We start from the raw sequence: 24,714 nt of genomic DNA, 5'->3' as shown, positions 1-24,714 counted from the left end.
AGTTTAGATGTTATCTTTTCACCTTGCCACTGAATGATGCATATTAAAGTTCATAAGTGCAGGCTTCTTTGTTTACAGCAGAAACCAAGAAAACGCTTTAAGCATCACCTGCTGACAGAAAGTGAATTTTCATTCTTTGTTTGGATCATGATTAAAATGCAGTGGTTGACTCTAATGTTAAATGCAAAGAGCATACAAAGCCTTATTTTGTTAAGAGCAATAATGTGCAAGTGCTATATTATTTTAGTGTTATATTTCGTTTTCACAAAGAAACGTTTTTTCCAAGCAATAATAAAAGGACACATTTAATGTATAATTTGTCTTAAATCTAATTTTGTAAAAAAAACGTTACATCCTTACTAGAGTAAGACGAATAGCAATCTTCTCACTGGCATTCAGTTGCTTAACTGCTTGACACTTGATTACACAATGCAAGTGCTGCATTGCATTGCAGCTATCTTTTCTACACTGGATACAGTATAGACATGCGCATTCACTTTCTGACACAGTCCATGTGCTCGAGTCTGTCATCAATAAGAAAAATGGAGTGAAATGACATTTCATCTTGACACGTTATGTTTAGTTTAAACAGCTCGTTAGCATCCTTGTACAGATGTCAGAGGAATCCCAGTGTAAGTAACAAGTGGATAGTTTATCTTTTAATGGCATCCCAGATCCTGTCTGAGGATTGTTCAAACCATTTTGTTTTGTAAATGAGGCATAGTCATGGAGATTTCATAAATCAGATTTCACCGTATGATTTCATAATGCTTTGTCTGGATTTTTTTTTTTTTGTCAAAACCCTAACATTCAATAGCGAGGGGGCATTGATATTGTTTCCTATGCAATGACGTTAACCATTCATAACAGTTACAATTACTGACAAGCCTTACCCTTAAAACAGGTCGTTTTAGAGAAAGGGTCGGAATGAGGTTTGGAAGTACTCATTTTTCATCATTTATTTGTTTTTGTTTTTTATTAACATTATAAGTATACCTCAAAGAACATTAAAATATAAAAAAACTTCCATGTCATGACCCCTTTAACACACCGATCTGAAAAATCCAGACAAATGTTTATTGGCCTATGACCGCACAGTGTGAATTAGCCTCAAAAGGATGTCTTAAAGAGTAACTAAACCCTAAACCAACTTTTTTTAGTTAATGATCTGTAAGAATGGGGCTTTATTAGTGCTGTTCATTGATTCGAGTAACTTATTTGACATTGGAGTATAAAGTGTTTTAATTCTACAATATATGGTGTAAAAACGTCTGAGTGCTGCCCTCTTCAGAGTCTGTCATCAATAAGAAAAATGGAGTGAAATGACATTTCATCTTGACACGTTATGTTTAGTGTTTAGTTATGTTTGAACGGTGGCTACTGCAGTTGATTTTTCCTATTGGATGTTGTGGTGGCAAGTGACGTAAGCAGTTTCCAGCTCACCACGCCCCTTGGTACGAGCTACCACGCCCTTGGCAGTATAAAACCATCTTGCTATGTCAAAATCACTGTAGTGAGTCAGGAGTTGGAATTGCGAGTATTGAAAACGACCAGGATAGACTATTATATTTAGCATAGCAATTATATAGTTATTTAGATTATTTTGTGTAGCCTATGTAGTTAATTAGCATAGTTGTTAGTGTAACATTAGTATTGTTAGAAGCATAGTTAGTTAGTAGCATAGTATTGCATCAGTTAGGATAGCTTCAAGTTGGCGTAGATTTATCTGTATTTAGTACAGTGGTCAGGATGGTACGTAGGTGTAGTGTTGCTGGTTGCGACAGCACTGCTGGACTGCATAGTTTTCCAGCAGACTTTAAAATTAGGCGCCAGTGGTTACATGCACTTGGCCTGGAAGACCGCGAGTTCCTGCCTAGAGCTGGAGTGTGCAAACTGCATTTTACGCGGGATTGCTTCTCCAATACAGTGGAGGTGGAAATGGGCTTCTCCACACAGCTTGCGCTGTAAAGCGACGCGGTGCGGGAGTTAAGACCGCAGTTTGAGCCAGCGGCTCGAATTGATATGGCTCAGGCCACCGACACCTCGACATCTTCCACTTCAGGTGAAGGTGGGTGAGAAAAGTCCTCTACTTCAGATGAACGCTCTGTTGCAAAGCTACTTGCGTCACTACAGTCACTCTCCATTTTGGCGATTCTGACAGCAGCTGTCAATCAATCCGTCACTGCGGGTCTCAGGTTCACGCCCCACGCACTCAGCCCCGCCCTCAGTTCGTCCCCTCTATCTCCGCTGTGCTCTGCCCACTTTTCAGCATTTTTCAAATATTGCCAGTGGGTGGAGTCAGGCTCTGACCAGGGGTTTAGTTACCCTTTAAGTCTTTGGGCGCCGTTTCTTAATAAGCAAGTTTTTCCAGTGAATGTCAGCATCTTTCCTTTTTTCTCAGGGTAATGGATGGTATAACAGAAGCGTGCATGAAGGGCGGGATTGAGGCCTGCTACTCTTCTGTCTCCTGTGCTTGTGCCCTATTGGGTGCATTAGATGAGCTCAGCCAGGGGCGTGGCCTGCAGCAAGACCAGTCCCGCATGTTGCTGCGGCGATTGGATGAGCTGAAGGAAGGGGTGGAGTCTATGCGAGAGTCTGTGGAAGTCAATGAAGCTGATTTCCGCTGGCAGCGGCGTGTGCTTTCTTCTGAGAATGCCGCCTGGGAGAGCAGCATCACTGAACGCAGCCCTGACATCAGCATCAGCGTCACCACAGACACAGGCCAGACCACACTGGAGGGGGACCTGGGTCAGACCACTCTGGAAGGGGAAATGGGCCAGACCACACCAGAGGACTGCGGGGGGGAACCGCGCCTACCTTCACCTCCTACCTGTGGAGCCGCGGCGAGAGCTCGTCCAGATATACCAGAATGTGTTCAGGACAGCGGTGTCCCAGATGCCCCGTCCAGTACCGCCCCTCCTGATGTAGTGCAGCGCAGCCATGGCCTGGCCTACCCTGACATCACCAACTTTCTGTCTGTGGAGTCTCGGACACGCTCGCACGGCTCACGCTACAGCGAAAGCAACTTCAGTGCAGACGAGCAGGAGCTGTCACGAACCGAGTTCGATTCATGCGACCAGTACTCTATGGCTGCAGAAAAAGACTCTGGACGCTCTGACGTGTCCGACATGGGCTCTGATAACTGCTCTCTGGCTGACGAGGAGCAAACGCCACGGGACTGTCCCGGGCACCGTACTCTACGGACGGCTGCTCTGTCCCTGAAACTGCTGAAGAACCAGGAAGCAGACCAACAGAGCGCCCGGCTCTTTGTGCAGTCTCTAGCTGCGCTGCTGCCACGGCTGCTGGGACTGCACAGCACCACGGATGTAGACGTGTCCCTGCAGAGCTTCTCATCCACCTTCTGTTCGGGACTGCAAGCAGGTAACAGGACAGGAGTGTTTTAGATGACAGTCTGCTTTAGGGATACACCGGTATCAAATTTTGATGTTGTGATTAATTGCTAATGCTTTAATCACGGTATTATCACGATACATTTTGTAAAAAAAATACATTAAATGCAGTAACATTCACAACGAGCTACACATTTGCTTCAGAATTTATTAATCTTTGTAAAAAATAAAAAATAAATCTTAGTTCATATTACCTCATTAAATAACACAGTTGCAACTTTAATTTTTAAACAATGTGTTATTAAATATTGGAATTACCTAAGATTAATGAGTGTATAGAAGTATTTGTCATTGGCAGTTTATGTTAAATAAATTAACCACTGAAGCCCTAATGTAAAATGTGACTAAACAATAATCAATAATGTTTATTTGAATTATGACTGTTTGAAACAGTTATGTTCATCAATAGCTGATGCAGTGTTTAAACGCTTCTTAAACCTGACATGATTTTTGTAAATCCAGTGGTCGAGTGCTGTGTAGCCAGACTAATGACTGATCTCTGTGTGAATGTCCAAAAAACAGGAAGACTTTCTGAGTGTATAAAGCGGTAGGCTATTTTAGAAAGGAAAATTTAAAAGATAAAGGGAGAATCAATAAAATATGAATGAATTATTGCTGTTGTGTAAATATGTAATCATGTAATCCATAAACAAGTAATTTTAATATGTAAATTAAGTACTTGGAATCTGATTAGTAATCCAGATTACACATAATCAGTTACTACACAGCTCTGTCTGCAGAGTTTAGGTCTAGTCCCAGTTAAACATACCTGGTCCAAGACCTTCAGGCTAGACTAGAAACTTTTAGGAAGGTGTGTTGGAGCTAATCTCTACCAAACATTGTCCCTCCAAGAGCGGGTTTGGACACCCTGTTATACTGTAGGCTATAAAGGAATTTAATTACAGGAAATGAGAAATGCACACATTTGTTGAAACTTTTTTTCTTAACGATCCTCACTGTAAAAACAGAAAAAAAACTAAACACAGGTTATCGATAGGTTATCACTAAACTCAAAATGGCCAAATATCAGTTACTTTTGTCAACCAGGCTAGTTTATGAATGCTAAAGTGGAGCAACTGTTTAGTGAAGTCCCCCTTAATTCGCCCAAAGACTAAAAAATGTCATCATTTACTCACCCTCATGTTGTTCCCAACCCATTAGGCTTTTGATCATCTTCAAAACACAGATGAAGATATTTGTAATGAAACATGAGAGATTTCTGTCCCTCCATGGAAAGTTCATTTTACAAGTTAAACTTCAAAAAGACAATCAACTGGTTTATTCTTTTGAAGAGACGTTCACTTTTTATGATGAATGGATTTCATCTAAAAGCCTTTTTTTTTCTCACAAATACATTGATCAATGCATATACATAGAGCACATTGGGTGAATGGAAGCTTCGGTTTGCATGCTTGACCTGCGAGAATCACTGAGGTTTCTTATCATGTGTCAAGCACGCGCCGTTGAGTTTCCATTTACCATATTTGATTTACTCAATGCATATGTGCGTTCTTCAATGTTTAAATGTGAATAAAAACAAAAACTAAATCTGTTTATCATATCAAGCAATCATGTCTCTTGAACTTGAACTGAGCTAAATAATGACACTATTGTGTTTTTGTAGAGCCTCCTTTATAGTTGTTCCATAATCAGTGAGCTTTTTACAACATTTACTACACAGCTTTATTTTGTTCGAAGATAAATGAAAGATACCATTTTGGAACTACTCATGTTTCACATTCATATACTGAATTAAACAAGTTAACATACTAAGTTGTTCACATGCACTGAATACTGATATTGTTGTCAACAGGCAGAAGACCAGACTTTCCAAAATTAGAGACACTTTAAGTTATTGTTAAGATGTTTTCATGTGTGCAGTTGAAGGTAATGTGATGTCATTGTATGGTCTTGTAGGTGGTGTTCATTCTCCAGGTTTCGAGGGCAGTGAAAACTTGAGTTGTCAGGCTCTGATGAATGCAGATGGATTGTACTTGGTTTCCTATTATGCTCTACTGCTCAACCTCAAACTGTGCTGCTGTGACTATTACCACAGGAAACCCACATGTGCCCTGGTGTCTTTGGTATTCCTGCAGTATTTTACTATAATTTTTACCATTATTTTACCAGCCCACACAATCTGATGGTGATGCTGAATGAGCCGTGTCTGTGTGTGCAGAAAGAGTTTGTGCGTCAGATCCAGAGCAGTGGTGTTCTGGTGGTTCTGTCTCAGGCCTGGATCGAGGAGCTCTACAACCAAGTGTTAGAGAGAAACCTGCTGGGAGAGGCGGGATACTGGGGCTCAGCGGAGGAGCAGTCCTTACCTCTCATCACCATGCTCACCGGTAATACTCCTTTGTGTCAGATCAGCAATTCATGGTATTAATCTGTTGGGTTAAGGAGTAAATGTATAACACATGTCTTATTGTCTTCTTTGAAATTTATACTTTCAGGTGATATTTTTTTAGAAGCAATGTCTTTATCGCTTTTATTTTTCAAAAGCGTTAGGTAAAAATCTAGGTATACCGACCAATGTTTTTAAAAACACATGTACAGCCTGATACCATATTAAAATATATGACCCAAAGCTTAATTTAAACCTTAATTTAACAATAAAAAAAATATATATAAAAACAATATCAGTTTGGCTAACATTTGGCAATGTCCCATGCTAAAGCCTTTACATATCGGTCATTTATGAAATAACAAATAAAATGCTTGATATCTAAAGCAAATTCATTTTCATGTATTTGGGATACTGGTGAATCAAAGGCTTAAAAATTGCTATAGTGGCTAAAGTTTGGGGTTAGTTAAAGTTAATGCTGGCATCCCCATATCTTAGAGAGAGAGCCTTGTTTTCGACTCCGATGTCTGCTGATTTAACTGCTATGCTGATCACATATACCTTGAAATTAGCAAACACAAAATCACTTATTGTATTTCAAAAATACTGATTCTTATCCAGGTTGATTCTGTACACATTAACATGTTCTTTCAACTGTAGACCTCAAAGCAACAATTACAGACACTCGGTAAAGATTCTCCAAGAATTGTATATACAGTTTTTAAGTTTGTAACCTTAATAACCTGAAGTTACTCCAGGGGCACTGACCCTGCAAGAAGAGTGCCTTTGGATAAATATGTTAACTAAATAATCATTTACAATAAGAAATATGTATTTGTTCTTTTACTATCCTTTGCACGATCAGATATTGATGGACTGGGCAGCAGTGCTATCGGTGGTCAGCTGGTAAGAAAGGCCTCGACACAGTCTCCCTTCACCTGCGACAAGAACGGCAGTGACAACTTGGTGGCAGGTACAGTGCAAGAAACTCTGTTTGTACACACACACACACACACACACACACACACACACACACACACACACACACAAACATTCACTAAGAGGTTATGGAGGTTTCTTTTTCATCTTTCAGTTCTTTGCAGCATGTTTAGATAGGAATGGTCTCACTTTCTTGGCATTGTAGAGGGCAAGTCTGTCTGAAGAGGTAACATTTGCAATGTGGTCTGTGAAGTTTATGTGGTTCTTGTCTGACGGGGATAGCATTATCTGTAATCAGCCTAAATGAACAGTTACATTAATTACTGAAGTGGCCAACAAGAAGACAAGAAGTTGGAAGTTGAGTTGGAGGTGGTATTATTTCATATACAGTCGTGGCCAAAAGTTTTGAGAATTACATAAATATTAGTTTTCAAAAAGTTTCCTGCTAAACTGCTTTTTGATCTTTGTTTCAGTTGTTTCTGTGTTGTACTGAAATATAATTACAAGCACTTCATACGTTTCAAAGGCTTTTATCGACAATTACATGACATTTATGCAAAGAGTCAGTATTTGCAGTGTTGACCCTTTTTTTCAGGACCTCTGCAATTCGACTGGGCATGCTCTCAATCAACTTCTGGGCCAAATCCTGACTGATAGCAACCCATTCTTTCATAATCACTTCTTGGAGTTTGTCAGAATTAGTGGGTTTTTGTTTGTCCACCCGCCTCTTGAGGATTGACCACAAGTTCTCAATGGGATTAAGATCTGGGGAGTTTCCAGGCCATGGACCCAAAATTTCAACATTCTGGTCCCCGAGCCACTTAGTTATCACTTTTGCCTTATGGCACGGTGCTCCATCGTGCTGGAAAATGCATTGTTCTTCACCAAACTGTTGTTGGATTGTTGGAAGAAGTTACTGTTGGAGGGTGTTTTGGTACCATTCTTTATTCATGGCTGTGTTTTTGGGCAGAATTGTGAGTGAGCCCACTCCCTTGGATGAGAAGCAACCCCACACATGAATGGTGTCAGGATGCTTTACTGTTGGCATGACACAGGACCGATGGTAGCGCTTTTCTTCTCCGGACAAGCCTTTTTCCAGATGCCCCAAACAATCGGAAAGGGGCTTCATCGGAGAATATGACTTTGCCCCAGTCCTCAGCAGTCCATTCACTATACTTTCTGCAGAATATCAATCTGACCCTGATGTTTTTTTTGGAGAGAAGTGGCTTCTTTGCTGCCCTTCTTGACACCAGGCCATCTTCCAAAAGTCTTGGCCTCACTGTGCGTGCAGATGCGCTCACACCTGCCTGCTGCCATTCCTGGGCAAGCTCTGCACTGGTGGCACTCCGATCCCACAGCTGAATCCTCTTTAGGAGACGATCCTGGCGCTTGCTGGACTTTCTTGGATGCCCTGAAACCTTCTTTACAAGAATTGAACCTCTTTCCTTGAAGTTCTTGATGATCCTATAAATTGTTGATTTAGGTGCAATCTTAGTAGCCACAATATCCTTGCCTGTGAAGCCATTTTTATGCAACGCAGTGATGGCTGCATGCGTTTCTTTGCAGGTCACCATGGTTAACAATGGAAGAACAATGATTTCAAGCATCACCCTCCTTTTAACATGTCAAGTCTGCCATTCTAACCCAATCAGCCTGACATAATGATCTCCAGCCTTGTGCTCGTCAACATTCTCACCTGAGTTAACAAGACGATTACTGAAATGATCTCAGCAGGTCCTTTAATGACAGCAATGAAATGCAGTGGAAAGGTTTTTTTGGGATTAAGTTAATTTTCATGATCTGATCACTCTTCATAACATTCTGGAGTAAATGCAAATTGCTATTATAAAAACTTAGGCAGCAACTTTTCCAATTTCCAATATTTATGTAATTCTCAAAACTTTTGGCCACGACTGTATACAGAGACCAGGCAAGCTGAAAAACATGCAGACATTGTGGGATCCTTTTTCTGGAATATCAAGAAAAGCTGCATATTGTCAGGGCAGTAGTAGTAGGGAAATCCATTTGCCTAGTGATGTTGTGTATTACAAAAAGAAGAGGGGGCCAAGCACTGAACCCTGAGGTACTCTGGTGTTTAGATGATGTCTTGAAACGTTTGTGAGAATCTGAATTTTTGGGGAACTTGTGTCAAATCACAAGCTTTGACAACACAGGGTCAAGCTGTCACTGTCTCATCATGGCCTCATTCCTGACAGGTGTGGTATTTGCCCGCTATATCCTGACCGGCTGCTGGAAAAACCTGATCGACACGCTGTCCATGCCACTCACAGGGCGCATGGCGGGAAGCTCTAGGGGTCTCGCCTTTATTCTTGGAGCAGAGGGAGTTAAAGAGCAGACTCAGAGGGAGAGAGACACCATCTGCCTCAGCTTGGATGGTCTACGCAAGGCTGCGGCACTCAGCTGTGCTCTGGGTAACAACGCATCTCATTCATTTCAGCCTGTTCATTTTCATTTGAGCTCACTTATACTGTTCCCTCACACAGTAGTCTTTTGCATACAGTACATCAGAATGGAAGATGGGACACTAATGGAAAGGTATGTCTGCTGGGCCTTAATTGTCTGTGTTAGGTGTGGCGGCAAACTGTGCCTCAGCACTTGCCCAGATGGCAGCAGCATCGTGTGTTAAGGAGGAGAAGGAGGAGAAGGAATTGGGAGAGACTGGAGATGCCATTTCTCAAGGTATTCATACACATTTCACATTGTGTTCCTTACAAGTTTTAATAACATCTTTATTGTTATAATGAGAATATCTTAGGCCCAACATATTGTTAGTGAATGGCATATTTTGATATGGTTTCTTGGTGATCAACTATTTGCATTTGTTATTGATTAGATGAATAGGGGAGTTAACCAGTTGCTATCCTTAGATCATCCATTCAAATCCTGCTGTACTTATATTTAATCACCTGATGTGAACTTGCATGTGTCTGTGTTGTAGTTAAGCAGCGTGTTGAACAGAAACTGGAACAGATGGGCCGCTGTCAGGGCGTGAGGCTGCACACGGCCCATGTGCTCTGCATGGATGCTATACTCAATGTGGGGCTGGAAATGGGCAGCCATAACCATGATTGCTGGCCTCATGTCTTTAGGTAGAACACTCACCGTTCATTTTTATAGAACCATGATTTGATCATAGCTTCAAATCTTTACTAAAGCAATTATGTTTAATTATGGTAAACATAGTTACTCATTAATCACAAATTTTAAGATTGTTGAAATTTTGACTCTAAATGTACACATTTTTAATTCAAATCAAGTAGTGCATTACATTTTTTTCATTAATGATGTGTTTCTCTGTTGGTTGGGTTAAATGTCATATCATAAAAAGACTACGTGACTTTAATTCCAGTACATATTTTTTTTAATAAATAAAAATGTATTATTATTATTATGCTAAGTCAGGCTTTTTAATTTATTCACTTGAAGTTGAATGTGATTGCTATTAGTCTTCTTCTTAAGATATATTATCGTGTTGTTGTATAGGCTGACATCTCAGTAAAGAATAGACCAATTTGTTTAGTCCTATCAAGATTAACATTTCCCATCAAATTCCCAAACTGAGTTTGTTTTAATATTCCTCAGAGTGATTGAGTATGTCAGTTCACTGGAACACACGCACTTCAGTGACGGTGGCTCCCAGCCTCCCATCGCCATCACTCAGGCGCAGCAGGCCGTGGCAGTGGACCTGGAGCTGGAGTTGAGCGGAGAGGCCAGTCCAGAGCTGGAACTGGGCCTCAGCCATCCAGTCATTCAGCCGCTTTCCATCCAGGAACTCTTGAGAGAAAGCAGTCGCTGTAAAGGGTTCGACCTGCGGGGAGGCAGTCTGCTCACAGGCACCAGTGCTGCCAAAGCTGTCTGCACGCTTTCCACACAAGCTGACAGGTACTTCGCAAAGATATTTATTTCACTGTCTGCTGCTGCCCATATTCATTTTTTTAAGGAATGATTTATCATAATGTTGATTAGGAATTTAATTGTAATTCATTGGTTTTTTTGACTAAAATGTGTTTAGACCATGTGCAATCAAAATGTTTGGTGACCTAAAAGCAGCGTTATCTAGTTACATTTACAAAACTCTAAATATCTTTCAAATCTTTGATTTCTAACTGGAGTTATGTTGAAATGGCCACTAGGGGGACCTGTAAGGTAATAATTCGGTAGGCATTTGTTGTCCATCCATTGCTCTCTGTTAAGGCAAGTGAATAGCAACTTAAAAAAAAAAAATTAAAATGTAGAAGTTTAAATCAATGTGTACATCGTATTATTATTTAGCCCTTATTGCAATGCTACTGTATTTAGGCTTTTTCAAATGTGATTTCTGTCAGTCCTGTAATGAAGGTGTTTGTAATGTGTTTTTGTATCAGCTGAGCTCTCAGTAAGAAACAGACCAGTTTGCGTATATTATAATTAAAACATGATCTTTAGAGGCACAGCGAGTTAAAAACTTCCTTTTTATATGTTGTAGCAATTACACAGGGAAGTCTGTAAATAAATTGCACAAAGCTTTTAAAAGAAGAATTAAGAAATATACTGTAGATGTTCAGTATCTGTGGGAAGTCGTGGCCTAATGGTTAGAGAGTCGGACTCCCAATCGAAAGGTTGTGAGTTCGAGTCCCGGGCAGGCAGGAATTGTGGGTGGGGGGAGTGCATGTACAGTTCTCTCTCCACCTTCAATACCACGACCTTGGTGTCCTTGAGCAAGGCACTGAACCCCCAACTGCTCCCCGGGCGCCGCAGCATAAATGGCTGCCCACTGCTCCGGGTGTGTGCTCACAGTGTGTGTGTGTGTGTTCACTGCTCTGTGTGTGTGCACTTCGGATGGGTTAAATGCAGAGCACAAATTCTGAGTATGGGTCACCATACTTGGCTGAATGTCACTTCACTTCACTTTACTTATCTCATAGAGGAGAATACCCTATAGAGATACCACTTGTTAGGTGAACAGTTCATCTTTGTTATGTAAGTGATGGCACACTGTGCTGAACAATAAAACGGCCACTGACAGATGTTTCTAGCATAGGCACCGTTCCCCCTGGGTGCTTGAGCTCGGAATAGCTTTTACCCACGGTAAAACACAAGATATTCTCCATCAACTTTAAATGTTAAAAAAATAGACTGCAATTTGTGACTCTCACAGCGTGTCCCTGTGCGTCATAATATAAAATAAAATAATCCAAAAAAGAACTGCACACTGTTGTTCTCCCTTTATTTAGAAAAGTTACATTTTTTTTACTGTCATAATATACACAAATGACTTTTTCGAGTGGAGTTTTATTCCCAAAATCTACCAATAATGCAAACGTCGAATCAGACTCGTCTTTATGGTATTTACCTTCATTCAATTCATACATCTGTGAATCTGTGATATTTTCAACATTAAATAAAAAAAAGACTATGAACTCTGATGTGTAGTTTCAACAGCTCTGATAATTAATTAATAACATGATATTCAGCCAGTGTTAACTTTATTATAAGAAAAAACACATTATATTTTACCCTCTCTGCATTAATATTAAGTATTAATGACTGCTGACTGTTTGATAACTTGTATTTGCAGTCAGTGTGTTTCTCTTTGCAAGACACAAATAACGTGAATTCTTCATCATGGAGAAAATGACTATACTCTTGAAAAACTAACACAAAGTATAATTAAGTATACCAGTATTCATTTGCTCAACCAAATTTTGTTGAGAATGTATTTGCACAGGCAAGTAAAAAAAAAAAAATAAAATAAAAAAAAACATAAATAAGATTTACATGTTATGGAGGGTGAGTACCAACCAGCAAAAACATAAATCAGCATCTATGGTTTTACACCAAGCAAGTTTTACCTTCTAATTAAATTAATATTCAAATTCAAAGTTTGACACAGATGTGAAAACTATTGAGAGATCTATTCATTGTGCATTGGTGTATATGCCACATTATGTATGTACCCATTTGTCCATTACTATTGTTCTCACATGTCTGTTTATGTTTTAATATACAGTTAATGTGTATGTCCTGCAGGCTGTTCGAGGATGCAGTGAGTAAACTCAACCTAGTGGCTCTAGTGGGTTTCCTGCATCAGCTCAGAAAAGCTTCACAGTCTCAACTCTTTGATTCGGTTACAGAAACTGGAGACTACTCTTTAGCCATGCCAGGTACCCAAAGATTATTGACACTTCCACCTTGTAAGTGACAGCTTAAAGGGTTAGTTCATCCAAAAATGAAAGTCAGCTCGTGTTTTATTCACCCTCGAGGCATCTTGGGTGTATATGACTTTCTTCTTTCAGATGTATAAAGTCAGAGTTATATAAAAAATTGTTGTGACTATTCCAAGCTCTTATCATTGCAGTCAGCTGGTGTTGTGGTTGAACTGTCCACAAGTCGTCAAATAAAGTGAGCATTCACAATAAACGTGCCTCACACCGCTCCGGGGGTGAATAAAGGCGAGTCCATGTGTATTTAAAAGAAAAATATCCATATTTCAGATGTAATAAATAACTTTTCGGTGTGCGTGATTAGTGACGAATGTGGAGAGAGAACAAAACAAAATGCCGGTCACAAATTAGTTGTACAAACCAAGGATTTGTAAAGAAAAATATCTGCGAATTTTGCTTTGCTGAAGTAAGGAAACTTTGCTTCCTTTGCCCCTATATACAAACTCACGAGACTAGCATATTTCAGAGGCACACACGCTGCACATACGTGCTGCGTCATTCGGCGGAATGGCTTCCACATATGACAGATAACGGAAGTGAGAGAAAAGTGTTTATTACACTTGAAATATGGAAATTTTTTGTACAAAAACACATGCATTCACTACAGAAGTCCATTATTCACACCCCGGTGCCACGTGAGGCACATTTTATTACAAATGTGCACGCTTTATTTGACTTGTGGACTGTTGAACCCGCTGAATGCAATGATAGAGGTTGGAATAGCTAGAACAATTTTTAATATAACTCCAACTGGATTCGTCTTTAAAAAGTCTAGGACACACCTAGGATGTACACTCTCAGGTAGGTCCATCAGGGTTTCTTTTGTAAGGGTGTGGTTTCTAAGTCACAACTTCTTGCTATTGGGGTTCCTCCAGGCTCAGTGCTTGGACCACTTCTCTTCTCCATCTACATGACCCCATTACGATCTTTCATTCAGAAGCATGGCTTTTCTTATTACTACTATGCTGATGACACTCAACTCTACTTCACATTCCAACCAAATGATCCGACGGTAGCTGCTCGCATTTCAGCCTGTCTCGCATTTCTAGCTGGATGAAGGGCCATCACCTTCAGCTCAACCTTACTAAGACAGAACTGCTTGTGGTTCCAGCTAACACATCTTTCATCACAACTTCTCTATACAGCTGGATTCGTCAACCATAACTTCTTCCAGGACTGCCAGAAACCTAGGAGTTGTGATCGATCATCAGTTAAGCTTCACAGACCATATTGCTACAACAACCCGGTCCTGCAGATTTGCCTTATACAACATTAGGAAGATTAGACCCTTCCTGTCAGAGCAAGCCACCCAACTTCTTGTCCAAGCTCTTTTTCTCTCCAGACTGGACTATTGTAATGCTCTCCTGGAGGGCCTTCCTGCATGTACTGTCAAGCCTCTGCAATTGATCCAGAATGCAGCAGCGAGGGTTGTCTTCAATGAGCCAAAAAAAGCTCATGTTACTCCTCTCCTCATCAGGTTACACGGCTACCAGTAGCTTCGCACATTAAATTCAAGATACTGATGCTTGCCTACAAGACGACCACTGGCGCTGCACCAATATACCTAAACTCACTAGTTCAAACTTATGCGCCCTCCAGAAGCTTGCGTTCTGCAAGTGAACAGCGCCTTGTGGTGCCATCCCAAAGAGGTTCAAAATTGCTCTCACAGACCTTTTCCTGGACTGTGCCCAGCTGTTGGAATGACCTCCCAATCTCAATTAGAACAACTGAGTCTAGTCATTTTCAAAAAAACACACGTCACATCTTTTTGGCCAGCGCTTGACCAACTAATACTAGCACTTACCTTTTCTTTTCTATTCTATTCTATAGAAGAAAAAATACATAGCTATGTGTACTGTGCTAGACTAACTGAGACTTGTCATGGCACTTGTATACTGTTGTTCTCTCGTTGGTCTGGTTGCTTCTATTGTTCTCATTTGTAAGTCGCTTTGGATAAAAGAGTTTGCTAAATGATTAAATGTAAATGTAATTTTAATTCTTGGGTGAACTGACCCTTTAACTTATTTTATAAATGTTGCTTATGTTTTTTTTTTTTAATGTTTATTGCTAGAAAATAATGAGATCAGAAAAATTAGGGGTTTAAAGAAGCAAATTCAGACAAATACCACGTTTTGCATTAGGGTTGAAAAAGTGCTAGTCTTATATGGAAATTAAAAATTATTTTAGTACTCTAGACCCTTTGCACGTGACTTCACCCTCTACTTGAGCGAATTGTGAACGCCATGACGGACGGCAGAAGAGCTATGCTGTAGGACGGACGGCAAGCCAAACGAGTACGAGTTCGTTCGTGTAATAAAATGTTTTTTTTTTCTAAGCACTGTGCAGTGTTAAGTCAAATTGTGTATTTACAATGTTAAAGTGGCTGACAACAATTAATATTCTTAATCTTATTAGGAATAAAACTGCGTCGTTGTGGTGGTACTTGGACAGCCAAATATTTTCTGAGGTGGTACTTGGTATAAAAAGTCATAGATCAACTGCATTAGAAAGTTGCATTGGAACACCCATTGAACAACGGTAACTTAAGTGGGTAGCCACGAACGACCAGGTCCTCTAAATACAGGTTACGTGTTATATAAATCTTTACTTAAGTAAAGAATAGATATTAATACAAAATAAACCCTAGATTGACATCTTACCTTTGCCATTATGAGGTACCTCCCCATGCCGTGAGCGTAGCATCGCGTACCTGTAACCCAGCCAAGCTACAAAGAACTGGTAAGCATCCAGACTTTTAAAAACTTTGACATCAGCACCAGTGTATGGGGATACCCCATTTACCACATAGTGGTACAGATCGTGTGGAATGAAGTCGGGTAGACTTGACGATTTTAATGAGGTCCGTGAAAACAGAGGATAAAGGTAAGGATCGGTATCCAATCCTGCAATCTCCATTTTCTCCAAATACCGTTCTTTGTGAGCACCTACCAGATGCCCTACCTCGACCGATAACGGCACGACAGCTTGTTCAATAGAAGAAGCCATAAAGTTTAGTGTTGTTTATTTTAAACTGATTGAAACTTCCCGCTCGTCCACTACTATTTAGCTTGAGCTTCCAGATGCCATCCGTCATGGCGTCGTCACGTGGTCGTAGTCACATGTTTGCAAAGGGTCTATTCAGCTCACAGAATATTCACGTAATATTTAGTTGGACCTCCTGAAGTCAATGAACGATATTTTCTAAAGTTAATGCACTCTTTTAGGAGTTTTACAGCCCCTTTTTTTCTTGTTGCCTTCACCTCTTTTGGTTTTTATTAAAGGGGAGGCAAAGTCAACCCAGGACAAGCGTAGTGCCCTCCACCTCTTCCGGCTGGGAGAAGCCATGCTTCGCATTGTGAAGAACAAGAGCAGACCGCTGCTGCACATGATGAGACCCTGGAGTGTAGTAGCGCCCCACCTGGTGGAGGTGAGAAAAGACAAATCCATCATGAGACTAATACATCCATAAGTAGCAACAGTTTTTTTTCTGTTTTGTGACTTACAGCCGACTGTAACATATTTATTTTTTCTTGTTCCCACAGGCGGCATGTCATAAGGAGCGACATGTATCCCAGAAGGCTGTGTCCTTCATCCATGATGTTCTGCTGGAGGTTCTGAGCAGCTGGGCAGAGTTGCCACACTTTCATTTTAATGAAGCTCTCTTCAGGCCTTTTGAGCACATTATGCAGCTGGAGCTCTGTGATGAAGATGTCCAAGATCAGGTCTGACATTCTCACTTATCATGCAGACAAACTGAAGGATGGTATAAACACAGCCATGTTCAAACAAACCTGTCTCAGTGCCACGTATTTTTACTCTATAATAAGTTAATTGCGGTGTCCTGTGTGTCCATCTGTTCTTGTACAGGTGATAACATCCATTGGAGAGCTGGTGGAGATGTGCTCAGCTCAGATCCAGTCTGGCTGGAGGCCGCTGTTCAGTGCTCTCCGAACTGTGCATGGAAACAAAACTGATATGAAGGATTACCTGATAGGAGAATACTCTATGGGTCAGTGAAATTTGCTGTATTGTTAGCTGTCTTCGGAAAGAATCATTTTTCCCTCTGATTTAATGCAAAACATGCAATCTAGGAATTTTTCTTTGCAGCCTCTCATGGCTTTTTTCTTTCATATCAATAAGCATTAATTTAAATCAAATATTTATTTAATATAAAATACATAATTCTACATTTGATGCTCTGAACTCTAGCTATCTCTTTTATATTCTATCTACTTGATTTATTTTTATTTATAAAAAGAAAAACCTTGCTATTAGGGCTGTAATCGAGATAAAACGATTATTTGCCCCATTCCGCCCCCTTTTGCAGTGCTGCGATTTCGTTCATGCATAAAAGCCCAATTTCCCGTGCAAATCAGTAAAATCATGTAACGTGACATTTGCAAAATGGACGTGCTTTATTTATCGAAGTATATTTATTCATGTTTTTAAAAGCATGAAAGAGAACTTGCATTGGTTCTCAGGAAGAGATATAGCCTAAGACCAGAGGTGGAACACAACTCAGACATGTAAAGTTCTTCTTCTTCTTCTCCTCCTTCTTCTCCTTCTCCGAAATGAATCGCATTTTTGAGGGCCTAAACATGCTCCAAAACTCACGAAACTTTTCACATGCATCAGGTCTGGCGAAAATTTACATCTGATATAGGTTTCAGAAGTGGGTGTTGCAAAATGGCTCAATAGCGCCACCTGTTATATTTCAAAGGAGTGCACCTCGAGCTACGCTTCACGTACATGCACGAAAATCGGTACACACTTGTAGCACACCATTATCTATAAAAAAGTCTTTATGTACAAAATCCAAAACCCAACAGGAAGTAAGTTATTTTGAATTTCCTGTACGATTTTTGTGCAGTTTTTGCCATTTCCATGCCTCGTACTTTGACAAACTCCTCCAACAGGAAGTAAGTTATTTTGAATTTCCTGTACGATTTTTGTGCTGTTTTTGCCATTTCCATGCCTCGTTCTTTTACGAACTACAGTTTTAATCAGATTGTCTTCAAATTTCATAAGGGTCATCATAAGACCTTTGTGATGTTAAATTGCGAAGGTTTTGAGTAGAGATGTTCCGATACCCTTTTTCTCTTCCCGATACCGATTCCGATACCTGGGCTCAGGGTATCGGCCGATACCGAGTACTGATCCGATACCTGGGTGTGTATCTGTATATACAGCTGTATATACTACTAGCCCTGTGTAAATTTCTAGAATTATTTTATGGTGTGCTCCAGACTTATCCCTTGATAAAACATGAACAAATACATGGTTAACTACTGTATTTATTACAGTATTTTTATTATCTGACATGAATTTGACAGTAATATTATTTAATTTCTTAAGCGAAAAAGAACTTCAAATGCAGCCAAAAATCTAACACCGCAAACTAAAAAAGATATTTTAGTATTTTAGTTTTACAATATTGGTGTATAAAAAAACTGCAACAAATAAGTCTAGGAATATAAAAAATTCTATATTAATCAGATAATCTCTTTACAACAAAACAAGTAAAAAACAAGCAACCGTCTAGGCATAGTTATTATTATTAATAGAGACGTATTATTACTACATAGAGACGTAGCTAAATCTACTGTAGGCTACAACAGTAGCTTAATATATTGTCAATTTACTCGCCATGAAGATCTTTGAGTGTCTGTGTTTATGATATGACAGTTTTCTCAAATTAAACGTTAAATTCTCATGAAGTGACGGTTTATGCGTTCATGTCCTCATATAGTGACACACGGCAGAGGCCACAAAACAGCGAGCTCCCGTGCATCTGCGCCCGTCTCCTACAGAGATGTAGACTTTGCAGGAGTAATATTTAAATAGTATTTTGCAGTTTAATATTCACAGACACTAGTATATATATTCGGCTACAGTCTGGAGCCCTATGCTTAGACTAACACGGAAGCGACTGAACGCAGCTGCGGGTAACGAATATACTCAAACTTACTACCGGTTCTACAGAGACGCTGGTATCATCACATTTTAAAATTTTCAGCACCGTCTTGGTCCCTAGTCGCCGTTTTACTGTCTGGTTGGTCCAGTCTGAAATACTGCTAAACAGCGGACATACTGCTAACCACTGATCTATAATATAGAAGCGGCTTCACTGTCTGTTGGCAGTTTAGAACGCGATGAGCGATCCAGTCATATATAGATCAGTGCTGCTAACGCGTTTTCATTTCTTCTTCGCTGCTCTACACAGGGGTTGCTTGTGGCATTACAGCACAACGTCCTGTGTTTGCAATGCATTCTGAGCAGCGAAGAAGAACCGTGCAGCGGTTAGGCAAAGCTAGCGTTCATAACTAGGTCTTGAAAATGGTATCGGATCGGTATATGGGTTCATGTACTCGCCGATGCCAGAATTTGTTGTGGTATCGGAGATATTTCCGATACTAGTATCGGAATCGGAACAACTCTAGTTTTGAGTTTTCATCAAGGGGTGGGTCCCTTGACCAAATTCAGTTATAGTCATAGCGCCACCTGCTGGTAACAGGAAGTTACATGGTTAACACTGTTATGGACTCCTAGGAACATATTAAAAAGTGTCAACAAGTGTTAAATAAGCTGGCATCATGCTAGATGCATACTAATACATGCTAGCAACACTTAGCTAAGTTCTAAAGCATGCAACTATGGCACTGAATAAGGAAGTTGCTGTAACTCAGGCTAGCAACATCCGATCTGCCCCAAACTTCACACGTTTGACAAGAGTCCCGTACTGAACACATCAGCATGCCCGTATTCAGTTATAGTCATAGCGCCACCTGTTGGTAACAGGAAGTGTCATATGTCACACTGTTAGTGACTTCTAGGAACATATTAAAAAGTACCATCAAGTGATAAATACACTTGCAGCATGCTAGAAACATACTAAAACATGTTAGCAACAATTAGCTTAATGCTAAAGCATCATATTACTGCAGTGAATCAGGAAGTTACGGTAATTCAGGCATGCAGTGTCCAATCTGCCCCAAATTGAACAAGCTTGATAAGAGTCCTGTCCTGAACACATCAACATGCCTGTATTTGATTATAGTCATAGCGCCACCTAATGGCAACAGGAAGTGGCATGTTTAACATGGTTATGGACTACTTGCAAAATAATAAAAATTTTAATTATTTTCAATAATTTAGAGGACTTATTTTTTTTGTTCCGCTGGCCTCTAATGTAGATGTCCTTGCAACCTTATTTACAGGAAACACATTTTATATTTATCACTATATTTTAAATTAATCACTCGTATAACATTTTTGTCATATGGCTCCCTCATAATTGTGTTAAATAATATTGATTTACAATATTGACCAAAATAATCGTGATTATGATTTTTGCCATAATTGAGCAGCCCTACGTTAGGCTAACCAAGACTTGTCACAGCACTTACTGTTATTCCTTTTTTTTTTTTTTGACTGCTTCTATTGTCCTCAAGTTCAAAATCACTCTCACGGACCTTTTCCTGGACTGTGCCCAGCTGGTGGAATGACCTCCCAATTTCAATTCGTACAGCTGAGTCTTTACTCATTTTCAAGAAACATCTAAAGACTCATCTTTTTCGCCTGCACTTAACCAACTAACACTAGCACTTTTCCTTTTCTTGTCTTTTAATTTTATAAAAAAAAAAAAAAAAAAAAAAAAAAAAACCTGGCTATGCGTTCTATGCTAGACTAACTGAGACTTGTCATGGCACTTGTATACTGTTGTTGTTCTCTTGTTGACCTGACTGCTTCTATTGTTCTCATTTGTAAGTCGCTTTGGATAAAAGCGTCTGCTAAATGATTAAATGTAATGTAAATGTCATTTGTAAGTCGATTTGGATAAAAGCGTCGGCTAGATGACCAAATGTAAATGTAATGTAAATACATTTAATAAATAATATATTTTACAAATGGGTTATTTCATGTAAAATCAACCAAATTTCAAAAACTTCCCCCGGCTCAGATTTTCTTAACAAAGATAGACATTTATAGTGATGAAAGCTGAAAAAGCGTCACCTGAGATTCAGAGTCAAATTACAGAGGGATAGAAATGACTTCAGAAAGATGGCAGCATCATAATGTTACTTAACACAGAAATTGGTAGGTCTGTTAGTAAAATCTGTTGACTTTAGCAATTTCTGTTGCATTATGTGCCAATGGTGACTGTTCAAATATGGGGAAACAGCACTTTTTAGTTTTTTTCTCCAAAATTTGCATGCCTGTAAAATAAGAGATATTGATGCCTCACTCAACTCCGGGGTCTGAATAATAGACTTCTGTAGTGACTGCATGCATTTTTGTACAAAAAATATCCATAATTCAAATGTAATAAAGGCTCCAGGCGTAAATTGTCAAAAACCAAATGTGGGTTAGTTTGCAAAAATGTAATACTTTTCTTGTAAAGAGCAATATCTGAAGAACAAATAATGTTGAAACTGGAGATGCATCTTGTTTCCTTTTGTCAAAACAAATAGATTGAACATACTTGTCTATGTACTATAAATATTCTTCTTCCAAAGTTTGTGTGCCTATAACTCCTTAACTTTTCTTTTGGAATCTTAAATTTCAAGGCCCTACATCGTTCAATTCCAAAGATATGGGGATCTCAATGAGGCTCCATGTCCAGATTGTTCAATATTACCCAATTTCAGTAGTCGAAAACCAAATTTGGTCACATTGTATGCAGCCGATTCTTATTTTATTTAAAAAACAGTGTCTGAAGAAGAAATAATGTTAAAATTAAAACTGACCCACATTTGGTTTTTGACCACTGAAAATATGTACATTTTAACAATTTACGCCTGGAGCCAAATTATATAGGGCCTTTGTTAAGACCCAATATCTAAAAGGGCATTAAGATATCTTTAATACTTTTTGAGTTACGGGCCTGCAAACCTTCAGGGAAAAAAATAGAAAAATACTGTTTCCCCATTTTGGTCACCATTCGCACATAATGCAACAGAGAGTGCTAAAATTGTACTAACAGACCTACCAATCTCTGTGTTCAAGTCACATTATGATACTGCCATCTTTCTAAAGTAATTTCACCCCCCCTGTAATTTGACTGAATCTCAGGTGAAAATTGCCATTTTGACCCACTTCTACACAATAGTGGATTACTCCGTAAGTGTTCATCCCTGAAATTTAAAAGTTTGGCTTTCATCACTATCCATGTCTGTCTTTCTTCAGAAAATATATTAGCAAAGTCAAAAATTTGAGCCAGGGACCTTTGGTTGAGTTGATACAAAATGACCCAAATACGCAGTTAAATTTGTTTGATATTAACTAAATAGACTATTCTTCCTCTAAGTAATATTGCTCATTGTAGGCTTACGATTGCCAAGTAACACAGCAACGTAATAATATAGAATGGATGGTAACGGGTGTCTGTGTTTTGCATCAGCTTCAAACACAGCTTAGCCAGAGTGTTTGGAGCTTTTTCTATTTTTTTTTTTTTAATGCTTCATCAATTTTTCTTAACTTTTTTTTTCAAGTAAATTTTACAATACACAGTTGACCTTAAAAGCTACACTACCTTTTTTTTGATACATTTTATTAATGAATGTAAGTGTATGGTGTAGTGCAGAAAGTTTGTTGTCATAACAAAAAAGAAAAATCAACCACACGCATTTCTGTTTACATTTGTTTTCACTTTTCCTCATGTATGCAGGAAAGTCACAAGCACCTGTGTTTGATGTCTTTGAAGCCTTCATTAACACAGACAACATTCAGGTGTTTGCCAATGCAGCCACTGACTACATCATGTGCCTCATGAAGTTTGTGAAAGGTTTAGGTGAGCTGGTCTTTTAAACAATCTAAAATATATTTATTGTTGTCTTCATTCATCTCTACAGATCTTTTCCAAACTATGCTGGCTTCTGCTTTTGAGAACCCTAGAAATATAAAAAAGGTCAAACCCATTATATAATAAATTATATTTGCCGTGTGACTATTTGTAGGAGAAGTGGACTATAAGGAGATTGGGGACTGTGTTCATGTCAGTGGATACAGCTCAACAGATCTGTGCCTGCCTGCCCTGGACTATTTAAGGAAATGTTCACAGGTGCGTAAGATGAACACATTTCTATCCAGAAATGATTTACACACTTTCAGATGCTGGATCTGTGTCAAAATAAAACAATTTTCCAACTGAAATTAAATAAATAAATAATAATAATAACATTAAGTTTGATGATTATTAGCTGTTTTTTTGCATTTGCAGCTGCTTGCTAAAATCTATAAGATGCCGTCCAAGCCAGTGTTCCTGGGAGCACGGCTGGCCAGCCTCCCGATGAGAGCTCAGGAGAGGTCTGTGAGCAGTGAGGATGGCATGGACTGTGTTTTGGCAGAGTTTGACGATGACACAGGTGATTTCTTGATTTATTTTTTTGAGGTATTCTTTGTACAAACGATACGGGAGAAGTTAAATTATATGGTAGAATGACTGCTTGGCAAAAAGACTAAATGGCAGCATTGATTTTCAGTGACAGAATGTTGCGACAGAACTGAAAAACATGTAAAAGGAGATAGAGGTTTGCGATTGACAGTTCAGATAGATTTGACAAGAAATCTGAGGTAGCTAAAGAGAAGATATGCGGTCAAGTCATACCTTATATATTGTTTTGTTATATATCGTTGATCTCAATTAAATATTTAACTCAAATATTTACCATCTTATATTCTGCATAATTGGATGTTTTTACATAAACACATGTGACAAAAACTAGACGTTTTTGGGATGGACAATATGACGATATTCACATTTATATAATTTAGTCATTTAGCAGAAGCTGTTATTCACAGATGAGGACAATGGAAGCAATCAAAATCAACAAAAGAGTCAAGTCACCTTTATTTATATAGCGCTTTAAACAAAATACATTGCGTCAAAGCAACTGAACAACATTCATTAGGAAAACAGTGTGTCAATAATGCAAAATGACAGTTAAAGGCAGTTCATCATTGAATTCAGTGATGTCATCTCTGTTCAGTTAAATAGTGTCTGTGCACTTATTTTCAATCAAGTCAACGATATCGCTGTAGATGAAGTGACCCCAACTAAGCAAGCCAGAGGCGACTGCGGCAAGGAACCAAAACTTCATCGGTGACAGAATGGAGAAAAAAACCTTGGAGAAACCAGGCTCATTTGGGGGACCAGTTCTCCTCTGCTTCAGCCTGGAATTGAACTGCTGGTTTCGTCTGGTCAAAGTCAGATTGTGCAGAAGAATCATCTGTTTCCTGTGGTCTTGTCCTGGTGGTCCTCTGAGACAAGGTCTTTACAGGGGATCTGTATCTGGGGCTCTAGTTGTCCTGGTCTCGGCTGTCTTTCAGGGCTGTAGAGGTCCTTTCTAGGTGCTGATCCACCATCTGGTCTAGATACGTACTGGATCTGGTGGCTACGGTGACCTCAGAATAAGAGAGAAACAGACTAATATTAGCGTAGATGCCATTCTTCTAATGATGTAGCAAGTACATCGGGTGTTATGGGAAGTGTTCCCGTTTCCGGTTTACCTTATTAATGCAGCCTAAAAATCCTTTAACGGATTTGGATATTAAAAGCATATTAGTATGTTATGTGTAAGCCCGGTTAAAAAGATGGGTCTTTAATCTAGATTTAAACTGCAAGAGCAATAATACACTTAATACACTCTCTGAATACACACATAGCAAGTGTTTTAAAAAAAAATTATAATTACAAAAAGAAAAAGGAATAAAAAAGAGAAAAGAGCAAACACTAGTTAGAGGCTGAAACGGATGTATGATAGGGCCCATTAAGTACTACGTAGCTAGAAAGGGAAGG

At 39.3% G+C, this 24,714-nt stretch overlaps 1 protein-coding gene across 2 annotated transcripts in view; it reads left to right on the top strand.

Annotated features, from left to right (window-relative positions):
* Positions 1-24,714, top strand: part of arfgef3 (ARFGEF family member 3) — a 62,628-nt gene that overhangs the window by 12,782 nt on the left and 25,132 nt on the right. For both annotated transcript variants that reach the window (XM_059566808.1, XM_059566809.1), the window contains exons 12-26: positions 2,402-3,381; positions 5,328-5,494; positions 5,590-5,755; positions 6,620-6,727; positions 8,910-9,125; positions 9,283-9,393; positions 9,653-9,803; positions 10,297-10,596; positions 12,724-12,857; positions 16,199-16,344; positions 16,460-16,639; positions 16,785-16,926; positions 22,585-22,707; positions 22,874-22,977; positions 23,137-23,281. In XM_059566808.1, the coding sequence (XP_059422791.1) occupies positions 2,402-3,381; positions 5,328-5,494; positions 5,590-5,755; positions 6,620-6,727; positions 8,910-9,125; positions 9,283-9,393; positions 9,653-9,803; positions 10,297-10,596; positions 12,724-12,857; positions 16,199-16,344; positions 16,460-16,639; positions 16,785-16,926; positions 22,585-22,707; positions 22,874-22,977; positions 23,137-23,281 (3,173 nt within the window). The remainder of the gene's footprint in view (positions 1-2,401; positions 3,382-5,327; positions 5,495-5,589; positions 5,756-6,619; positions 6,728-8,909; positions 9,126-9,282; positions 9,394-9,652; positions 9,804-10,296; positions 10,597-12,723; positions 12,858-16,198; positions 16,345-16,459; positions 16,640-16,784; positions 16,927-22,584; positions 22,708-22,873; positions 22,978-23,136; positions 23,282-24,714) is intronic.

The sequence above is a fragment of the Carassius carassius genome, chromosome 14, assembly GCF_963082965.1.
Source record: "Carassius carassius chromosome 14, fCarCar2.1, whole genome shotgun sequence".
Lineage (NCBI taxonomy): Eukaryota > Metazoa > Chordata > Actinopteri > Cypriniformes > Cyprinidae > Carassius > Carassius carassius.
Note: the sequence above shows the minus strand (reverse complement) of the source record. Positions and strands in the feature narration are given on the sequence as shown.